The sequence below is a fragment of the Oreochromis niloticus genome, linkage group LG4 (assembly GCF_001858045.2).
Source record: "Oreochromis niloticus isolate F11D_XX linkage group LG4, O_niloticus_UMD_NMBU, whole genome shotgun sequence".
NCBI lineage: Eukaryota > Metazoa > Chordata > Actinopteri > Cichliformes > Cichlidae > Oreochromis > Oreochromis niloticus.
In genome coordinates, this window is record NC_031969.2 from 13364789 (window position 1) to 13386593 (window position 21805).

Sequence of the window (21805 nt, forward strand, 5' to 3'; positions counted from 1 at the left end):
GGCCAGCAGGTGGATGAAGGAAAAGGGAGGCAAGAGGAGAGACCCGAAGCGGCCGCCGGTCCGCGTGTCAGGTGAACTGAACTTCAGGTAAGAAGTTATGACCTGCAGTCTATCGGAGTCAGATATAAACCAAGTTTAGGTGGAGTTTATTTTCGGTATGCTGACATTTTCGTACTGCGTGCTAGCTAGCATGACGGAGTTTCTATACAGCTGGGTGGGTGCTATGTTACTGATGTTGAACTTTATTTTGTTCATACGGTTAATTATTAGAGTTGCCAACCGTCCCCTAAAAAACAGAATCGTCTGGTATTCAGAGAAAATATTACGCGTTTCGTACTGAGGTGAAAAGGAACACAGTTTGTCCCGGACTTCAGCTACAATGAAAAAGACACAAAGCTGAAGCTGCACAGCTGCCTCTTCTTCTCTCATTCTCTCCTCTCCTGTTTCTACTTCAATCACGAAACTGATCAATGATCAGCTGATCGGCTTTTCTCTCTTGTTTATTTATCGCCCACTTTGCGCCAGAAAGAGGAAACCAGCGGATGTCACGCTAAACAACAGCATCACGTTTAAGCTTGATCAGCTGTTGTTAGAATTTATTTAATATTAATTTCTAGTATCAGCTGATGTTTGTTGGAGCCACAGCTGTAAAGCTGCTGGTCATGATATCGGTTTGGTTATCTGGTGAGAGGGAAACATGCAGATGAAACCAGGAGATGTCCTTACTGAATCATCAGAGCTGAACAGGTGATGGAGAAACAGGTTTACCTTTTAGGTGACATGGATGAGTTGAAGGGAAGTTATGAGTTGTTTCTGAGAGACAAATAACACCAGGATCCTTTTCTGAGTAGCTGACAGCTGGTAACTGTGCAGGGGCGGGTCTAGCAAAGTGTTGCCAGGGGTCCATGTAGGGCATTAACAGGGAAAGGGGGGCACAAAGAAATACTTTTCTTTCTTATTCTCATTTAAAATGTCTCGCTTTTAAAAAAAATAATTATCCGAGTCTTACAACAAACAATTGATAGATTGATACATATATACCATCAGAACAGTGTACATCACTGTCACAACAGTGTTTATTTTCATTCAAAGGCTTTATGATTTTTCCTATAATGGCGGGCCGGTCTCTAGTCAAAATGCCCGGGACGATTTTTTTGTCCCAGTCCAGCTCTGTGTGCAGCTCATCTGCAGTCTGGTGTTACCTACATCTTCCTATTCAGAAGGCAGAATTTCCAAGTTCTGAGTACAATCGAAAGCACCACGACTGCAGTTTTTGTGTTGGATGTAAAAAGCAGGCTAGAATCATGGCAGCGGTCAACGACGGTCCAGGCGTGGGATTTCTCTCGTGGAAATGTGCACATTATTTTTTCCTTTTTATTGGTAGGTGGCACAGTGCAGTTGTGGCAAGTAAGCAAGCTAGAAGACTGGCAATCTTGCTGGGTATCCAGTTACGGAAGCAACACATTAACAAGAGAATTCTGAGTAAAACCAAAGTTACTTTCCCTAGTAACTAGTTACTTTGAAAGTAACGAGTAACTTGAAGTAACTGAGTTACTTTTTTAGAGAAGTAACTAGTAATGTAACTAAGTTACTAATTTAGAGTAACTTACCCAACACTGCTGAGGACACAGCAATGGTAGAAGGTACAGCATGTCAGGTATGAGTTGGAACGATGAGGTTCACGCGGCATGTGTCCGCACGGAAAATCAAGTAATAGGCAAAAAATCGGCACTGCAGTGAACATGGAAACCAAAAATATGCATAATGAGTCAGGTCAACTTCAAGTATCTTACAGTTCATTAAAGGACTGCAAAAGTATTATTAGGGAGTGTCCTATAATTCTCTGATATTATCTTCCTCTTCCGCTATATTTTAAATTGCTATTTACTTATAGAATTTATCAAAAAACAGATAACAGCAGCAATAAATTAATAATTCATTTGTTTTTGTGTTTTGTTTCAAATGTCTGGGTTGTTTTTAAAGATACATTTAAACATTATTCAGTTGGATGTTAATGTCCTAAATAATCCATCTAAACTATATAAATAAATCAGCCATCCTCTGTGTTTATCACGTGATGTACACAGAGGATGGCTGGACTAAATAATTTTTTTTACCCTCTTCATAAGCAATCATTAAAATACGATCCAATATAAACATCTCATGAGATGATTTTTTTTTTCTGGATTTGATGTGCTTAATTTAATATGATTTAGGAAATTTAGAAGAGCTGTGTGTTTTTATGAGGTATGGAGCATGTGCAGAGCACCTGAGTCCCTCATGCAATTATTTATTTCATTATTTCCAGTGTAATTACCACTGTGCAGCTTTCATCCAAACATATGAGGCACCATTTTGCCTGGTATCCAGCCTATGATATACTGCAGGGGTGGAGCCAAGTGGTGGCCTATTTGGGAACTATATGTGTCTATTACTGAACAGAGTGAACTAAAAATTTTTATGCTTTTCCTTTTTGAAGCATTTCTCAGCAGCTGTTGTTTCCTGATGGTGCACTTCTGCGTGTGTGTTATCAAAAAAATAAATGGAGACGTAAGTTTCTGTGCCACCCCAGTGTAACTAATAGTAGCTGTCTCAGCCAGTGTCCAGGTGGCCGGCTGCCATTGCCCAATAATTTTCATTACGACTCTAAGAAAGAAAAAGGGTCCATCACTCATGGAACCTCCAGAAGCAGAAACTGGTGTGCGAATTCAGCTCATCACACTGACTGTATTTCACTGATGACAGTGATGTATTCATCAAAACCTTGAAGCAGCTGATCTTCAGCACTTTGAGCTCCATCAGCCTGTCGACATTACAGATTTTCACCTTCAGCATTACATGTGATTTGCTTTTTAGCAGATGCATCTGCATTTATCTTTTCTTTTGCTCTGTTAACACGATTATTTTTTATAATTTAAACTAGTGTGTGTGTGTGTGTGTGGAGAGGGCACTGATAATAATGCTAACATTTGCACTTCTCCAGCGCACTAATGCTCATCACAGCTGCGCTGACAGCCAGAGGAAAGGCCACACAGCTGAGCAGAGCTTTTGCTCACATTGATTGCACGCTTCTCAATATTCAATGCTGACAGACTCAAAATGAAATCCTACTTCCTCCATTTAAGTGTGTTTCAACCAGTCTAATATGTGTTTGAAGCCCACCTAAAAGCTTTCATTTGATTAAAAAAAAGAGAGGCTCTCTATTGAGCACGGTTTTACAAATGTAAAGCCTCATATTAAGGACACATTAGGTGCTGATGGCTCGTTAACAGAGGGAGGGAGAGAATGAGTACAATCTTAAGACGGCAAGAGGAGTAGGGATCATATGCACAGCGGCAGACCATGCCCCTCCCCCTCGCTAAGTGCTGCAGAGATGTAAGGGGACGTGTGTGTGTGTGTGTGTGCATAGGAGGAGGGGGAAGGGGGAAAGAAAGTGGGAGTGTGTATCTGCGTGCGAGCAGAGGCAGATCCTACGGTTTCATGATGGTTGTAGATGGAACAGGAGGAGAGGAAAAGGAGCGGCCAGCAGTGGAGGTGTAACCTCAGGTGGCCGGGTTTCTGTCTACCTTGCCAGCACTTCATGCATTGTCAGCTGATGAATGTTTCCACGCTCAAGAAAATGGAGTGGGCATCGTAAGGTGATAAAGCTTAATGTGACAAGATCTCGTTGTTGCTTTTTTTAACATACATTAATCAAAGATTAAAGCTCCGTTAATGCGAAATCCTTGGTAGATTTACATTTCCTCTTTAAGAAATCTCCTCTCTATGAAGCTGAGAGGGAGGCGATGCCCAGGAGTGAGATTATTGGTCTGGTGTGGTACACTGGGTACAAGCGGTGTGTTTGATTTTTTTTTTTTCCAGGAGTCTCCCAGGAAGGGGAAATGTGCTTCTCTTCACGTGTTCCATGCTTATGAGGTCTGACAGCAGAGAGCACAATGCACTCCTCAGCCACCGCACCGCTAAAGCTTCTCATGCACGATCTCACACACAAACATACATAAAGATTTCTCTCTCTTATGCACTCACACACACATACACACACAGACACATAATCCCTCCGTATTTCCCTAAGCCTGGACCAGCCAGCAGCAAGACCAACCATCCATGGCTTTGACCCTGAATCAAACATTTGGAGAAAGAGGGGACGGAGATCCATAAAAATAGGACAAGTTGTTTCAGTAGAAAAATAGAGAAATTTACAGAGGCTGATAAAATGTCTTTGGCACTTCTGAAAAAACATAAAATAATGAAAAAAAAAACAGCACACATCAAGAAATTGACGCTGAGTATAAAAGGCCAATCTAGAAAGCTCTACAGCCAGGAAAAGGTTGTGATGCTCCAAATTCATCCGCACATGAGTCTAGCTATTCCGGGGTGGATCTGAGCCTGCACCGGCCCGTACTCCACCACCTCTCCGTCCACAGTGATCATGCCTTGTGGAGTTATGGGCTCCAGTCGCAGAGCCGTCACCTTCTCGTACACCAGGTGGGGGCAGCTACATGCCAAGTGGGCACCTTTCTCCATGGCAAGGAAGAGACGCAAAAGGGCAGGCCGGGAGATTCCTGCTGTCACGTAGAACAAATGAATCAGACCATCATCTGCCATTGCACCAGGGACTGTCCACAGGTCCTCAGCCAGGTGGGACTGGTAAATAGCCAGCACCAAGACAAAGTCTTCCTCCTTGACCACTGTCCACGTCTCTGGGACAGGTTGGTCCAGGTCAGGAAGCAGAGAGTCTACAGGGGCTCTTGTCTTGCTGTCACTCTCAATCTGAGGCCTCTTGGTGGTGATGGCGTTGTTGGAAGAATTGGTTCTAGTGTTGTGGTTTGAGTTCGTGCCGTGGCGAGAGCTCTGGTTTGGGGAAGTGTTGGGAATAAACTGACAAGGAAGTGAAGAACAGAGTGAGGGGTGCTGAGGTGTGGAGGGTGGGTGGTTTGTTGTGAAGCTCCCTTTTGAAAGTTTTGGTGCTTCCTTCACGGGAAGGTATGCTAATCTGCCCTGATACACTCGGAGTGAGGCCAGACGTACCAGGGTGCCCATAAGGAAGCGGATAGCTCCGACGTGGCGGTACTTCTCGCTCTCAATATCGACATCTGCCACAAAGCCCCAGGCCAGAGACAGGAACGAGAAGAGGCGCTGTTTAGAGGCCAGGTGGACTGACACCAGGTCCATAGGGCCAACCAGGCCTTTGCACAGCATGAAACCACAGCTCAACAGAAGCTCCTCATTCCATGCTGGAGGTGACCTGAAAAGTTGTTTAAGAGATCATGAGGTAAGCCTCAATTTCACAACTACTACATAGGACTACAGTGGGGGGGGAAATTACTTGATCCCCTGTTAAATTTGTAAGTTTACTCACTTCCAAAGAAATGAAAAGTCTCTAACTTTTATGGTAGTTTCATTTTAACAGAAAGAGACAGAATATCAACCACCATGTCCTCAGGCATGGTTGATATTCTCTTTCTCTCCATTAAAAAGAAACTAACATTAGAAACCCAGAACCCCAAAAACTGGGGTGACAAATGTGTGAATGAGCTAAAACACTACAAATGCTCACAAATAGACACATAACGATTTAAATAATCATACTGCTGCACATAATGCTGATATTACTGTAGCAAAGCATGCTAATTAACACTATTTGACTACTGAACTAGCAGTTTGGTCTTGGAGGGTGTGATTGACCAAGTCTGATCTCAAAACTCTGGATCTTCAAAGTTTCAGTGCTACACCTACAGACCTTCAGATCATGTTATAAGTCCATGACTCAGCAGGTCAGAGCCGCACTGAAGGCCCAACAGCTTGTTAGTCGGAGGCGGCCATAATGTTTTGACTCATTAGTGTATATTTCTGTTCGCCCCTTTGATGTTGTGCTAACAACCAACCAGCAGATGGAGATGACACCTTGAACATGTGCTGGGTCGACATGTTCCCCAGCTGCACTCTGGACTATAATCACTCATAATGTGCCAGTTTTTAAACCCATTACATCATTCCTTTGAGAGTTGGAGGAACCTAAAATGACCTTGCCGCACAGCAAAGCAGTTGAAAGTCTCGTTTCTCTCCTGAGGAAATGATGTGCCCAGTCAGCCTTTGGCATAATTACACAAGCATGAGATAAATTGTCTTTTTTTTTTTTCCAAAGCTGAGGAAGGTTTATCTTTTGCACTGTTAGCCCATGCATTTAAATGACTCATTAATGGATCAACTCACTGTGAGTAGTGGTGGACGGACGCAGCCAGGGCATTGCCAGAGCCACCTGGTAGAATACCCAGAGGGATCTGAATGGCCTCTTGCCAGTCCTCTCGCTCCATAAGACCATTTATCACCTGAATAAGCAAGAAAAATACGAGAACAGAATCAGACCGCGGTTCTAAATAGAAAGTAGTGACTGTGGAAGACTGCAAGTTCTGATAAAAAGTGTTTCTCTGATAGTTACAGCTGTTCTGTGTTAAGTATAGTGCTTCCAGGAAACGTGAAGGTACCATGGTGGAAGATTTATATAATCAGAGAAATAAAAGCAAAAAAGAAAAAAGAAAGAAAAACCTTGACATTACTTATATTCTACATCATAGCTTGAAAAAATCCACAGAAAAAAAAAAGGCTTTTTCATTTATCTGGTGCCAGACTCACATCACCTGAGCTCTTTTGTCATGATTGAGAACAAATTAAATTTTTATAGTCCTATTCTAAGAAGTTCCTGGGAATAGGAAGAGTTTGTATGATTTTCATCCACAGCTGATTAGCATTCGTGTCCTTGCCAAGTAAAGTTAAAGCACCTCAAACAGCAGTCCATCTCCGGACATGATGACCAGTGCATCCCACTGCGACAGGTCCGCCTTTCTCACCAGCTCCCGAGCGTGGTTCTGATGCTCTGGAAGACACAAGAGAGGAGACGGAGAAGTAAAACACGAAGCAGAAAGTGTGGTGAAATGCGGGACGAAGCAAAGACATAAAAACAAGGGCAAGGGCAGAGAAAGAGATATGCTCCCCTTTATTGCCAGCCTCTGGGGTAGGATCAGGGAGATTAGGCAGAAAAGAGATTCAATTTCCCCTTATCAGGGCAGACATATCACATTAGCCCATCCAGTGGCTACTCAGCAGCTCCAAGGCAGCTTTAGCCAGCCTGCAAACATCTGTGACTGACAAATATCAGAATGTGTGTGTGTGTGTGTGCATGCATGAATGTTGGTTAATGCGCTGGAGGAGCAGTGAGCTATTTGTTAAGCCTAGTTTTATTGGCAGCATCGTTGAGTAGGTCCCTCTGCAGGGGGCTCATTCTGTCAGCATCAAATTCTACCGTCCCGCCAGCCGAGACTCCCCAGTGAAGTCGTGCATGGTAAAAGAGGACGGCAGATATGAAATTAACAAGGACTGATACGCTCACATCATGGTTGAAATACTTTTTTCTGATCTATTGATGGAAATAAAAACAGTGACATCGTCTTTTCTTTTCACTTTGCTCAATTTTTACCTGTCTTCCCCACAACCCCCATGCCTGGAAAGTCTCTTGGGTCTCCCTTTCCCCGGCGGTGCTCCCCATGTTGCTGCTGTTTGTTTGCTGTTTGCTGGGGAGGCTCGAGGCACTGATGCAGTGCTGTGTTGACAGACTGAAGCAGAGGGAGTAACTGCACTGCACAGCTGACTCAGCAACTTGAGCCTGCCGAGAGAGTTGATGCTTTACTTCCTAGCCACTTCCTTATTCAAGAGGTCGCTGCCACGCATCCAGCCTTAAACCTGACGGCAGACGTGCCACGAAGTTTTCACCTGGCACGCTCGCTGTTGATTTTTCCACCATCTGCACACGACTAACAAAGATTTTGCTCTGTTTAAAATGTTTAAAATCCTCAGTAAGTTCCACTTTAAATGCAGCTGTTCCCTCCTTATGTCACCTCCGTGTGCCTCTTTCTGAGGTTAAGCTGGGTAAAGATTAAACTTGGTGCACTGGATGCTTCATACAGTATGTAAAAGGTACATGCTGACACAAGAGGTGTCTCCATTGGTACTTGTCCTTCCTCAGGCTAAGGCAGTGTGATACAGTCATCAAGGACCTGTCCCGGTAAATGGCTTGTGCCAGTTAATCTGCAGCAGACCAAAGAAGCCATTTAGTGATCCCTACCCCCCACCTTTATTTCTGTTTAACATTAGTTATTGTTGTTTGTCTGTTTACATCACCATCCATCTGCCAGCCTTCCTTTGAATCCCAGAGGTCTGTATAATGAGTACACATCAGCAGCCTCTCTCAAATAAACAAACATGGAGCCTGTCCTGTTATTTTTTGAATTTGCTGTTGTGGTCCATCTCACATTGAGCTACACGCTATCAAGCTGATGCTAGAAGCAACAGCTGCTTCTGTTGATTCTGTCAAACAGGGTTTGGCTGGAGGCAAGTGGTAACCTCCAGGACTGAATAAGAAGACAGCGCTTTTACAGTTGTGGTGAGAAGTTCACATACACCAACCATGGGCATGAATGTAATGATAATTTGGGGCTTTTACTGATTTCTTTAAAAAGTTCTTTTTCCAGCGTGGAATGATTTTACAGCATATCCCAAAAGGTTCATTCTGTTCATCTGGATGTAGCGTTTTCAATGGGAGAAACATTATGTCGCTCATCCAAGTGACTTCCTCAGTCTCAGCTGACTGCAGGTTGCCCCAACCTTATAAACAGTACGTTTGCACAATAACTGAAACCTACATACATCTTTGGCAAGTGTAAAAAGCATGAATTATGAGTAAAAGTTGGAAGTTATTTAGGATTTGGGCAAGTATACATTCTTGCCCAAATGTATACATACATCCCCACTCTTTGGTTAAATGTCCCTTAGCAAATTACACCTTTACCAAATGATTTGTTAGCCAACAACAAACTTCAGGCATAATTCTGGCAGGACATTTGACCACTCTTCTTGGTAGAACTGGTTGAGTTCATTTAAATTGGTTGGTTACCTGGCATGGACTCAGCTTTAGCGTAGTTCACAAGCCTGAATATGTTAGCCTGCTTTATCCATTCCAAAACCAGTTTGTGTGTTTGGGATCATTGTCCTGCTGGAACACCCAGTTGTGTCCAATTTTCACACATCTAGCTGCTGATCTGAGTTGAAGAATTTGGAGGTAGCCCTCCTTGTTCATGTTTCCATTCACTCTGTGCAATGTACTGGTACCACTGGCAGCAAATCAGCCCTGATGCTAAAACTACCACTGTTCTTAGCTTTGAAATCCTCATCTTTACTTCTCCTAACACGCCTCTTATTGTGGCCAAACAGCTCAATCTTTGCCTCATCTGACCATAAAACTTTTCTCCTGAAGCCATTAGGCTTGTCCATATAAACAGCTGCAGATTTCATTGGAGCTTGAACATGTCAATTTTGGAGCAGGGGCTTCTTTCTTAGTTGGCACTTTCTCAGTCCATGGCAAGGTAAAAGTTGCTTCACTGTGGACATGGACACTGGTTCAGTTCTCAGTTCATGGCAGATTTGATCCTAGGTGGTTACTGAGTTGTTCCTATCCAGTTGTTTGAAATGATGATCTTGGAATCTGCAGTTGTTTAGAAATGGCTCCAAGAGACCTTCCCAACTTTTTAAAGTCTACAGTCTTCTTTCTTAGTTCTTCAATGAGTTCATTGGACTTTTCAGGGTTGTTCTGAGATTTGATCAATCCAATTAGTGTTATCAAACACATAATTGTATCCAAACACGATCACTAATGAGAAGTTAACACGCAAGTGCACTTATACGTTAACTTCTAGAGCAGGCATAGGCAACTCCAGGCCTCGAGTGCTGGTGTCCTGCAGGTTTTAGATATTACCTTTGGTCAGCACACCTGAATCAAATGATTAGTTCATTACCAGGCTTCTGGAGAACTTAAAGACATGTTGAGGAGGTCATTTAGCCATCAAATCAGCAGTGTCGATCAAGGACACATATAAAACCTGCAGGACACCGGCACTCGAGGCCTGGAGTTGCCCAGCCCTGTTCTAGAGGCTGGCGCAAGTGGTAGACTCCCATTAAATTGGCCAATGTTATGACTGAAGTAAAGACAAGCTGGCATAAAAAATATTTTTCTCTCTATAGCTTTGTGTAAAGTGGTACAGGAGATGACTTCTTCTTTTCCTTAACCATTTAAATTTGATGAAGGCTTAAATTATGCATTATTAGGTACATCAAATATGGGTTCTGACACAGTTGTAGCCAGTAGCTCTCTGCTGAGCTTCAACTCAGTTAATTCAAGGCACTGAAATAGCAGTCTGTATAAACACTTACATACATATGAAAAAGGAGAGTCTGTAGCAAGGAACAACATTATTGCCATTGGGAGCTTTCTGCTTTCCATTAGTACTTTGTTTGTAGATCAGGTAGTACTGACCAATCACATTTGAACAGGCTTTCATTGCATGTGGGTGAACCGTGCATGTGGAAATCAAAGAATGAATGTAATTTATAAAATGCAATCTTAAAACCACTGTATATGCTGATGATTTATTTGATCTTCAATGTAAAGGGTTAATGGATGGAGCAGGTAGGATTGTCCCACATATCTACTGGCTGCAATGAAAGCCCTGAAAAACAGTTTTTGTCGAGCCATCTATGCAACGTACGAACAAAATATACGAATGCATGTTGCTGCCAAGGTTGCTAGCTTGGTTGGTAAACACGTGATAGCGACTTGAGGCTTTAGAACACGATTTTATAAACCAGTGGTTGACATAGGTTTGTAAAGGCTTTATCAAACTTTCTATAGTTAAAGTTACAGGCAGGAGGGTAAATGATCTATGTGCTTATTCCATATGTTTGGGTATTAAAGCCTTTTTATATTTCTTTATCAGCTTATTGGTATCCTGAGGGAGGTCACTTGGAGCTTAAAGCCTCTGATGACAGCAACCAACGCAACACTGTTTGAATTCACAAAAAGGCATCAGCAATTCATATGGAATATGGAGCAGCTTGAGAGAGATTTTAATGCGTATCACTGCACATGTGCCTGAGTGCCTGCACATACTCGTGTTTGCCGTGAACATGTGGCCTGTGAATTTGTGATCACACAGGCAATGCATAATTCCTGCAGAGATTAAAAGTTGTTTTAGAGTGCAGTTATGTCAACTTATGTGCGTGTGTGTGTAATTGGCAGGATGACCTAGTTCTTTAAATGATCATCCACGGTGGGGTTAAAGATTTTAATCTGATATTTTCATATGGAGGTGACCTTGAGAACATTGCCAGCCGACCGCACGGGGAAAACATATTTACGAGTGCGTGAACTCCACTGACCTGTGATGACAAGCGTGTAGGGAACAGAGGCCTCCGTGAGCATGCCCTGTATGTGGCCGGTGAAAAGCTGGAGAGCCTGTCCACGCCCGCTTTGAGGATTCACCAGTATCATAATTCTGCAAGGCCGACGCACCTCCATATACGCCACACCTGAGAGAGGCAGAGGAAGGTGGATGTGAGTGAAGGCGAGGACAGAGATGAAGGAGGAGGATTTTTAAAGAATGTATAAGGGCAGCCTTTTCCCTCGGGGTCTCTTTGGCACAGAAAAAAAAGAAGCATGAGGCAGTAAAGGCACGGGCTGTGAGAGCATTCAGGCTGACAACGCTTCATTTTAATGTGACATGCTACTTTCTTCAAAGAGAGAGGGCTTACAGATGCTTCTCATTCGGGATCTCACCATGTATTATTAGCAACTCGTGACATCTTGTCGTCCCCATGAGGGAAATCCTCCTGTTGCTTGTGTCTTTCAAGAGAAGACAGATTAATGGAATGAGAAAATCCATTTTTCCTGAGGTTTTTAGGGACTTGGCCCTTTTGCTCAAGGGCACATGTGCACTGTGGATGCTAGCTGTCTTCCAGCTGTATCCATACGCTAGTATCGATCAAATACCAATATCCAGGGGTGCACATAAGTGGTCCGCAGGTGCGCATTCGCTGTCAAAATAAAAGACGCGCACCAGATAAGAAGTTGCAACGTGCGTTTGCGTACATAAGATTTTCTGGAGGAGGACAGACATTTGTTTAGAACTCTTAAAGATGAAGAAGCTCCTTTAAGCAATTACTTTGGTGTTCCTCCACCTCCAAAGAAATGTCAGAGGGAGTCCGAACCGCAAAAGAAGCGCGTATTCTCGGAAAAGTGGTTGCAGGAGGTGAGCTGGCTTCAAACAAATGATGAACGCACAGAGATGTGGTGCAGAATATGCCGTGAAAATCCCACTCTAGCGGACAAAAACAGTCCCTTTTATATGTATGCAAACCCGTGTTGCAACTTCTGGTGCGCGTCTTTTATTTTGGCAGTGAATGCGCACCTGAGGACCACTTATGTGCACCCCTGCCAATATCAGCATCGGTATACTTGGTCAGATTTGGCACATTGATGATGATTAAATCATGACACAGTGCTCTCTCCTATATAAGCTGCCTTTACAAATTAAAAGTATCAGCACCTGTATTGGTATTGGCAACACTTGCCCTGTATTTACTTGGTATCAGATTGATGCCAAAAACTGCACATCACTGCTAATTGGTAAAAAAAAAACCAATATAGCTGTACTACTTCACATCAAATGTGCACATTTCACCTTCACAAGATTTTGATTGGATCACTTCCAAACTTGTCCCGCCTCTAGTTGTGATTGAAAAAAGTCCCTGACAATAACTATAATTAAAAATTAACGCTGCTTGCTTGGCAGCTCCATCTTCAACATCCTTTCCCCCAAAATAACCACCATCAGAAGTAGAATAATGATAAAGTTATAGTAGATTGTCCACATGCATCCTGTAGACAGACAATGATTCCCCACATTGCTCCTGATGCCAAAAATCAACTGCCAAATGTAAAGTAATGATCGTAGTAAGGGCTACTACAGGACTTTGCAATATCTGAACTACAACTTTTTATCATATTCTAATTGAAGAGTTCTGAGAGGGAACTAGACTCCTGCAAGCTCATTAAAGGAACAATATAAAGTTGTAGCAAAAAACTAAAAGTAAAATATGGAGAAAGAGCTCAGGAGATGTTGTAGCATAATGGGTTAAGTAAATGACTTTCACCAGTGAGAGTGGGGTTTAAATCCCAGGGGCAGCCAATTATTTTTAGCCCATGTTCATTTGTTTGGGGGCTTAAAACAGAGAGCTGCGGGAGGAGAGCTGTCTAATTTTAAATCTGCAGTAGGCAGAAATCTGGAAAAGATTTCTGCCTACTGCAGCTTTAATTGTAAAATACTTGTTGGTTGCAACTAAAAGGATTTGCAGCTTTTACAGAGTAGTTTCCCCCACTGGAGTTGGATTTTGCAGCAGACGCTCTTGACCTTTAGAGCACACACAGACTCGCCAGAGACCATATCAAATGAATCAGAAAGGACAAAAACATCATCCCATTTTGGGGCATGGAGAGCAGAACCGGTATTGATTTCTGCCATAAATACATGGCTGCAGATGATGCTGCCTTTGGTATCAGGCAAGCAAAGTTTCTCAGAATCATAAAATGTGACAGATGTTATAAAATGATCCTCATCATTTAGTAATTTCAGCTGTCGTTTTTAACCTAAGTACTGACAGAGCAAATGCTTTTGCCGTCTTTGTTTTGACTCACTATCTGTCGGCTCTGGCTGAGCTGTCGGGGTATTTGTCCTCTTGATAGTTTATAACCTCAATTTCCAGGTCTGTGACCTGTCTGTGCTGCTGCCATCCTCTACCTTATATGGTCTCTGATGACAGGAAACAGTGAAGGTACGAAAACATCTCAGAGAAAGAGGTGTGAACCCACCAAAAAGAATAAGGTGAGAGAGCAAACACACACAGGCACACGCCAAACTGTGCCTCTATTCAGTCACACAGGGTTAGCATTGTTGTTTACTTGAATCTGAGCACAATGTGGCATCCAGACACAAAGGTCCTATTTACACTTCCAGAATACAGTGGAAAATGGCTGCTGACAGTGAAAGGGCTTCGAAAAGGGTTTTTGCCCTCAAGTCTGCAGGGCTGAAGCCCATCCCATTCCTGTACCTACAGACACCCTTGAAAGGGTCAAACCCAAAACAGGCATTTTTGTTTGTTAAAGCAAACACCTTTAGCATTTTTCACACTGAGATATATGACACATAAAGCAGAAGATGTGCTCTTCCTGAACTCTGCTTATTACACCTGTGATTTTTTTTTCAGTGATTCAAATGAAATAATGCAGCAAAGCAAAAAAAGAAACTGTGTTCAGTCCCTCACCTAACTCATTCTAGCCTATGTAGCTTTACTTTGAAACAAACTTACTTGTTGTGCAAGGGAATACTTAGCAACTTTGCGCATTAATTTACAGCAGGGATTTTCTCAGATCTTCATGAATCCGTTCTAATTGAGAATCACTGCAAGCACTGAGATAACATAACCTAATGTAGCTAATAAAGAGCCACGCTGGAGGTTTTTTTAAGCTAAATGTTATCATCAGCACATTAATACGCCTGCAATAATAATGCCAAAGTGTTTAGCAGCTACAATGATACGTGCAAGGTGTGGAAATCTTGTGAGACAATGTTCAGTTAATCAGAAAGGACACTTAGGACATTTAGATGCCTTATGCAGAAACATTAAATGTAGCATGCTGGATATCAATGAGAACAAAGGTGAACAGTCACCCAGATCTGAAGTCTATTTATACAGAGTCATTCAACCTGCCATGATAAGTTATTGTCTTCCCCAAAACACTTCCGTTGTGCTTTTTGAGGGTTTTTTTTTTTTTTCATTTTTTATTGAGCTTTTGCAGTGTTTTGTGTGTTTTTGCAGGATTTTTCTATTTGATGGTGGTTTCCTAAGGCTGCCCTTAACAATTCTCAATTAGTACTAAGGGGCCCAAAGAGTGCCATAAAAATATCCCCGACACCATCACACCACCTGAATCAGCCTGAACGGTACAAGCCAGGATGGATCCATGCTTTCATGCTGATTACACCATATTCTGACCCTGAATAACGCAAATCGAAATAAAGACTCATCAGACCAGGCAAAAAGTGTTCCAATCTTCTCTTTTCCAATTTTAGTGAGCCCATGCAAACTGTAGCCTCAGTTTCCTCTCAGCTAATAGTAGTGGCACCTGGTCTGGTCTTCTGTTTTGCTGTAGCCCTTCTGCTTCGAGTTTCAAGGTTCATTTCTGCATTCAGAGATGCTCTTGTGCATATTCTGGTTGTAAAAAATGTTAATTTGAGTCACAGGTGCCTCCCTCAGACCTCAAAGCAGTCTGACCATTCTCCTTCGACATCTGCCATCAACAAAATTTTCACCCAGAGAACTGCTGCTCCACTTTTTCAGCCTATTTTCTGTAAACCCTGATGGCCGTGTAGGAAAAATCCCAGTAGATCAGCAGCAGCCCATCTTACACCAACAACCATGCGACATTGAAAACCACTTAAATCGTCTTTCTTCCCCATTCTGATGCGCAGTTTGAACTTCAGCACGCCAACTTGACCATGTCCATATGCCCAAATGCACTGAGCTGCTGCCATGCGATTGGCTGATTACATATTTGCATTAACAAGCAGTTTAACTGGTTCACTTAATGAAGTGGCTGCAAGTGTGTATGAACTGGGACTCTTACAAAACGCTGAGATTATGATGGGAGATAAAAAATATGCACATGCAGCTTATCAGATTAAAATGAAAAAAAGAGATTTCTTTTTCTTTCTGTGTTTTGATGTTATCACATTGAACTCATGTTGCACAGCAGCACTGCCGTCAGTCTGGCCTAATGACACAAGACAGCACCGATGAGCAGTATTATCAGCAGTAATGGTAACTAAAACAATTTGTCTCCTGTCTTGTAGAATTGCTCATTAATTTTGCAAGCTACATCTTTCCTTAAAAACTGCAAATCAGTAATCCGGTGCTCTGCTGTTTTTATATTTTACTCGATCTATATTCAATAGTAAAACTAGTAAGTAGTGCTAGTGAAACTTACACTCTAATTTCAGAAGATTTGCATGGTATACGTTGGGAAATTGCTCCATAAAATGAGGCTGATTTAAGTAGGCATACCCAAGCAGTACATACAGGCCACATTTAAGAAGATTTCTGATCATTACGTCAAGACAAGACGGCAACTTCCCAGACATTTCCACTGCCCTGACCTCTGTGTCACCTGTGCATATGACAGGGACTTATAGGAGTTATATGAATGTGAATGTGAAGTCTGTCTGGGATGTGAAGTCAGATACCTGCAGGCGTCATCCTGCCACAAAATTTTCAGTGTGTGCATTTCACAGATACGAGTGGGTAAACACACACCGGCAGCGAGGTGACAGGCAGACGGGAAATGACAATGTGTCAGAACTAACAAGTGCCGAGCTGACAGAGAGAACCTGCCACCTCATTTCCAAAAAGGTGTACGTCTATACAGGAAAAAGAAAAATCTAAATAAAGACGAAATGTGCCTCTAAGTTTCGCAAGCGGCAGCACAGGTGGGATTTGTTAAAACATGAAAACATTCGATGAAAACTCCTGGAACAGAAACAAATATGTGGGTTATTTACTGAGAGCATTCCTGTTCAGGAGCAGCACTAAATTCAGGCAGCAAAGAAGCATCTGCCAACACACACACATACACACACTGCATTCCAAGGTTGGGTGAGTGTTTGCTGGAGAGGAGGAGAAGACGTCCAGAGAGTACAAACACCAGTGCCCGCTGTGGCAGCGGCTGACAGCCCATCACAGCCATGTGTCACAGAGCAGAAGACAGAAGCTCCAGGGGGACCGAGATGCCGGCCGGGGTGAGAGGTCTTCTAGTGACGCATTTTTAGCTCTCGACTCCTTCAATGAGGAAGACATGACTGCTTCAGTGGAGGGCCCCATGGGAGATCACACAATGACAGGAGCACCTGACCCCAAAGCTTCTAGTAAACAGTTGCTTTTTATGGGGCAGAGCACTAGAGGTGGGCGGATCATTCCAAATACTGATACCAGTGTGCTGGTATTGATACTGGATCGATACTAGTGCAACAGAGTCGATACATTGTTTCTAAGCTGACTGAATTGTGTTAAATAATATACCTACTTTGAAAAATACCTGAACCTTTTTGTGCTGACTGTCACGCCTATTTTATTTCTAGTCCATTGCACATTTAAACCACAGAGGTTGACCTGAAGTAAATTAAATATTAGGTCATTAGGTCAAATTAGGTCATTAAATTCTGTTCAGAATCTGCAAAGTTATGATGATCTTAAAAGTCGTGACACACCTACATAAGCTGCCTTTATAGGGTGAAAGTATCGGTATCAGCAGTCCCTGTGTTTATTTGGTATCGGATCGATACCAACATTTGGCACACCACTACCCCCAGCTCCTACCCTCTTCTCCTTCTCTTTTCCACTCTTCAGCTTAAATAGCAGACACAGTGGGTACCAGGATCACACTCACATCACCACTGCAGAAGCTTATTTGCAGATTTTAAAGAGCGCGGACGCACTTTTTTCTGGAGTAACTCGAGACAAATCCTCATTGATGATGTACCAGTGTAGCAGGAAGGAAAGAAGAAAACATGTCATGTAAAACAAAATGTGGAATTTACAATCTGCCTTCTATCAGATATCCGAAGAGCCAAAATAGGATACGGCTAGTAGCCAAAAACAGCAGGCGCTTGTAAGATAAGTCAAATCAAGTAACCATCATCTCATTCTTTCGCATGCAATCTCCCAACGGATCTTCTAAGCAGCAGGACTGTATCATAGTGTGTGCTCTTCATTATTTACAGCGCATTCATTCCAGTGAACCCGCAGTGAGGATAAAAAACCCTGCGACGCTTCCACTGTAATAGACTTCAGCACACTAGCTAAATTAGCAGAGTTCCAGCCTCACTGTAAACTACACCTTCATATATTAGATTACACGTTTAAATCACTTTATATCCGAGTGTAAGTGTGTCACCGCGATAACTCCCTGCCTAAATACCAATCTTGTGCAGTGGTTGCACTTTTAATCCAACCTTTCCATCTGCAATCCCAGATGAGATGGCATGCAATTAACTCAGGGGGTAAATACACTATTGGGGATTAGTGAGTCACTCTGACTTCCCCTGCTTCCTCTGTGACAAGCAGCAATTGTGCCACATCATTAGTACAACATTACTCACTTAAAGCACATCATATATTCCGTTAAATGCTCTGTTATTAGCTCGACCGGCTCTGGAACGCTAAAACAAGCTTAAAAATTAATGATATGATCACATCATCGCGTGAGACGCTGCATTCAAAAGAAGAAGACAAGTGAAAGAAAGCTGGGAATAAGAGGCTACAAACTGTTAGAGGCCTGAGCCGGTTCATTAGTATGTGTGATTGAAATGCTCCCAGGCTGGAGCCCTTTGATGAGGAGTCCAGTGAGCAACCAAGTTACCTCTGAGCTTACCATCTGCCTGCCTGCCGCACATAAACAGTGCAGAAGCAGAGGGAGGCTGGATGTTCCTCATCACACAGTAGAAGTGGGTGGAACGATCCAAATATAGAGAGTATCGATACCAATGCTGGTATCGGTATTAGTTCGATACTAGTGTAATAGGATCGATATTTAGTTTCCATCCTCTAAATTGAGTATACAGCCATTGAACTGTATTCATTTTGGGGGGGAATAAAAACTTTTTTTCTGTTCATTGCCAAGTCAGTTTTATTTATAGCCTAAAGCACATTTAACCAACAAAAGCTGACCAAAAGTGCTTTAAAGACAGTCACATTTACATCTTAGGTTTCCAAAAAAACAGTTTCAAAATACATGAAAAGCTAAAAGGTGTATTTTATTGTGTTAACTCACAAGAAGAAGGGAGGTATAATTTTAGAGGGAAGTGGAATTTAAAATTACAAAGAGTAAGAACAACATTGAAAAGGATGTCTATTTCAATAGCGGGAGTTAAATTCTGGAATGAGTTAAAAGAAGAAATAAAGGTCAGTAGTGATATAAATCAGTTTAAAATAAAACTCAAAAAAGAAATTTTAAATAAGTATAAGAATGAAGAAAATGCAATTAACCCAAGACAGTAAAGTGATGTTTATTTTTACCTCAAATTATCAAATCTACATATAGTTTTAGTTGAAGATGAGAAAATATTTTTTTGTGATGTTATGTTCTAAGTTGAAGGCATTGTATACGTTTTTGTTGTTCAAATTTAGATGATGAGGATGTAAACCTGAGGGGGTAGGGCTAAATAAGTATATACTTCTGACTACTCCTTTTCAAACAACTGCATGGAAAGATTTTATGAAATGTTGGTGAATGTATATGTTTGAAATAAAAATGAACTGAACTTAACTGAACAATAATGGGGTGTAAAAATCATTCAAATGTTTTCAGAATTTGCAGATTGATGATGATTCATCTAATGAATCATGACAAGCTGCTCTACCCAAAACAAACGGCCTTTATAGGTCAAAAATATTGGTATCGGTATCGGTATTGTATCGGTAATACCGGCCCTGTATTTACTTGGTATCATAGCAAAATTAGTCACCGCTCACTCAAATATCCACTTCTTCTTTTCATATTTCTGTGTGAAGAGATATTGCCTGACCCGACACAGAAGATTCAGAATCACAGTTTTGTTCTGCGCTGCATCCTCAGCAAGTATCACCAATCAGTTCCCAAATGAGTGATAGTGATAATTAGGCGCATAAACGCTTCTCATACAGTATTCACGTTAATTATCCTGTTGTTGTATACCAGGATGGAGCACAGAGGAGATAATGAGATCGGAAGACAAAAGGAACTTGAGGACAGTCTGCATTTTAAACAGAGCGAGACATGACGAGACCTAATTAGACGAGGCTGCTGCAAAGCTGGGTGAAAAACAGACGCTGTTTTGATGTGATTTTTTTCCTCCACCCATCAACAATAAACTCTCAGTGGGAATTTACTGAGCGCGAATATGGAAGGATGAACAGCAGCTACAGCCTCTGCTGACAGAAGATCAGTTGAAAATCCAACTACTTAAGTGATCATTTTTGTGTGTGTGTGTTTTTCAAAAGAAGCTTCATATCCAACAAAAATCACCACCATGTGCTCCATGCATGAATGGGACAGCAGTTAACTGCTAACCGTTCACAGCAGGTAGAACAGGTTACAGTAGCGGGTGGAATGTGTTTCCTCTCTGCCAAACCTGTTTGAGTTTTTTTTCTTTTTCCGGGGACTTGGAGATCTCCGCTTTGGATAACTGTGCACGAGGCTCTTTCTGAGAGCCAGAAAGGCCTTCTCACACCCCTGACCTCACTGAATACTTTAACATCTGCACATAAAATTTGTCAGCGTTCGCCTTTTTTTTTTGCTACATATAGACCCGTGTTTTATTTGTTTATTTATTTTACAATATAAAGTTGAATCTCAGGCTTCACACGTGTGACCCGCGCGTTTGCTCACCGTCTCTCCGGGGCGCCTGACGCGCCGAAGCATCTCTGATGGCATGAGCCCACCTCTCAGCCTCCTGGAGGTTGGCGAGCGGGTCCTGGACCAGTGCGACCCGAAAGCACTGCTCCACTCTCTGCCGGGTCACTCCGGCGCTCATCCAGCGCCTCTTGAACGGGTAGAAATAGGCTGTAAAGTAAGCGCCGACGTCCGCGCTGTCCGGCCCTCTGTACGCCCGACAGCCGACACAGTCGGTCAAGTTAAAAACCACCTTAGTCCGGCCGGGTGAAGAGGAGATTCTTTGAATGGTCAGGGCGCTCTCCGTCAAGCTCACCGAGTAGCGGACCCTGTCGTTGAGCATGTCGGTGAACTCCCCGTACAGCACGCCCACGAACCCGTTCCGCTGGCGGGATGGGTCCGGATCAGAGGCGTCTTTCTCCATCCCGGACGGAGAGTGCGACGCGTCCCGGAGGCCGGTGAGCGGATGGCGGTGCGGTGCAGACTCTGATTCTACCAGCCTGCTGTGGGACCCTTTAAGCGTAATAACAGCAGCTTGCTTAGTTCAGAGTCTCTCCCTAGTGACTGGGAAGGGGAATGGCAGTGATGGAGCTGGAGGAGAGCGCAGAACGAAACGTCCCAACCGCGTCTCCTTCTCAGACTTTATGAAACACTTTGCACCTTATCTGTGCAGCAGATTTTATCTAGTGGCACCAAGTCTTACACAATATTTTAAAACTAGTATGTCCATTTTAAGCCACTAACTGCGTGTCATTAGACTCACAAACTTCAGTTTAAAATTCAACAGGCGATGTCTCCTATTTTGTTTTATTTTATTTCATTTTATTTTATTCCTGATTGAATGAAGTCACAGATGTTTGGATGACACACCAGAAGTAAACAGACTTGCCAGGATCCTGTGCTCTGATAGTTTATTACATGAAAATTGCCCCTGCACATATGCACAAGGGTATATGTGTAAAAGAAGTGTTTAAGTAAAACGAACAAATAAATAATCATATACTACAGTCCATAGAAATACTCTATTACAAGTAAAAGCATTTATAACGAAAAAGTATAGCATCCAGTAAACTATTTATGACGAGTAACTCGCTCATTTAACCTGCTTTATACTGCTGGTCATCTTAATCTATAGCCAAACATCATTTATTAATGTATTTCTATTAGTATTATTGATGGGAATCTGCGACAATAAATAGCAACTAAATGTTTTAAAGTTCAAAAACATAGTAAATTAGAAAATTTGATCACATGACCTCTGTTTACACAGTAACCGTAAGCGGACCACAATATTATCAGCTAGTTTTGCTAGCTTTATTATTATTGTTATTATTATTATTAACCATGGATGGTAATTGTGTTGTTACATATTTTTAGCGTGGAACAATGAAAAAAACAACTTTTCAACCACACCCAATCACGGTCACGTGGCATGTGACG

General features: G+C 42.3%; 1 protein-coding gene across 2 annotated transcripts; it reads right to left on the reverse strand.

The window, feature by feature from the left end:
- Nucleotides 1–1629: 1629 nt before the first annotated feature.
- Nucleotides 1630–21107, reverse strand: LOC100708657 (sphingosine kinase 1). Of its 2 annotated transcripts, XM_005468280.4 has the most exons (5): nucleotides 20363–21103; nucleotides 11266–11415; nucleotides 6780–6874; nucleotides 6214–6329; nucleotides 1630–5245 (listed from the first exon to the last, which is right to left on the reverse strand). In XM_005468280.4, the coding sequence occupies exons 1-5, from the start codon at nucleotides 20787–20789 to the stop codon at nucleotides 4345–4347; spliced, it is 1689 nt and encodes a 562-aa protein (XP_005468337.1). In that variant the 5' UTR covers nucleotides 20790–21103; the 3' UTR covers nucleotides 1630–4344. The 2 variants fall into 2 exon arrangements, with proteins under 2 accessions (XP_005468337.1, XP_019213613.1); XM_019358068.2 differs by lacking the exon at nucleotides 11266–11415 and having other exon boundaries at nucleotides 20363–21107.
- Between the last annotated feature and the right edge of the window lie 698 nt (nucleotides 21108–21805).

Coding starts and splice junctions, on each gene's coding strand:
- LOC100708657 (XM_005468280.4), bottom strand. CDS start 20,789: ATGGAGAAAGACGCCTCTGATCCGGACCCATCCCGCCAGCGGAACGGG. Junction 6,875..11,265: donor CTACACGCTTGTCATCACAG/GTCAGTGGAGTT, acceptor TGTGTCTTCCAG/AGCATCAGAACCACGCTCGG. Junction 6,330..6,779: donor GAGATGGACTGCTGTTTGAG/GTGCTTTAACTT, acceptor TTGCTTATTCAG/GTGATAAATGGTCTTATGGA.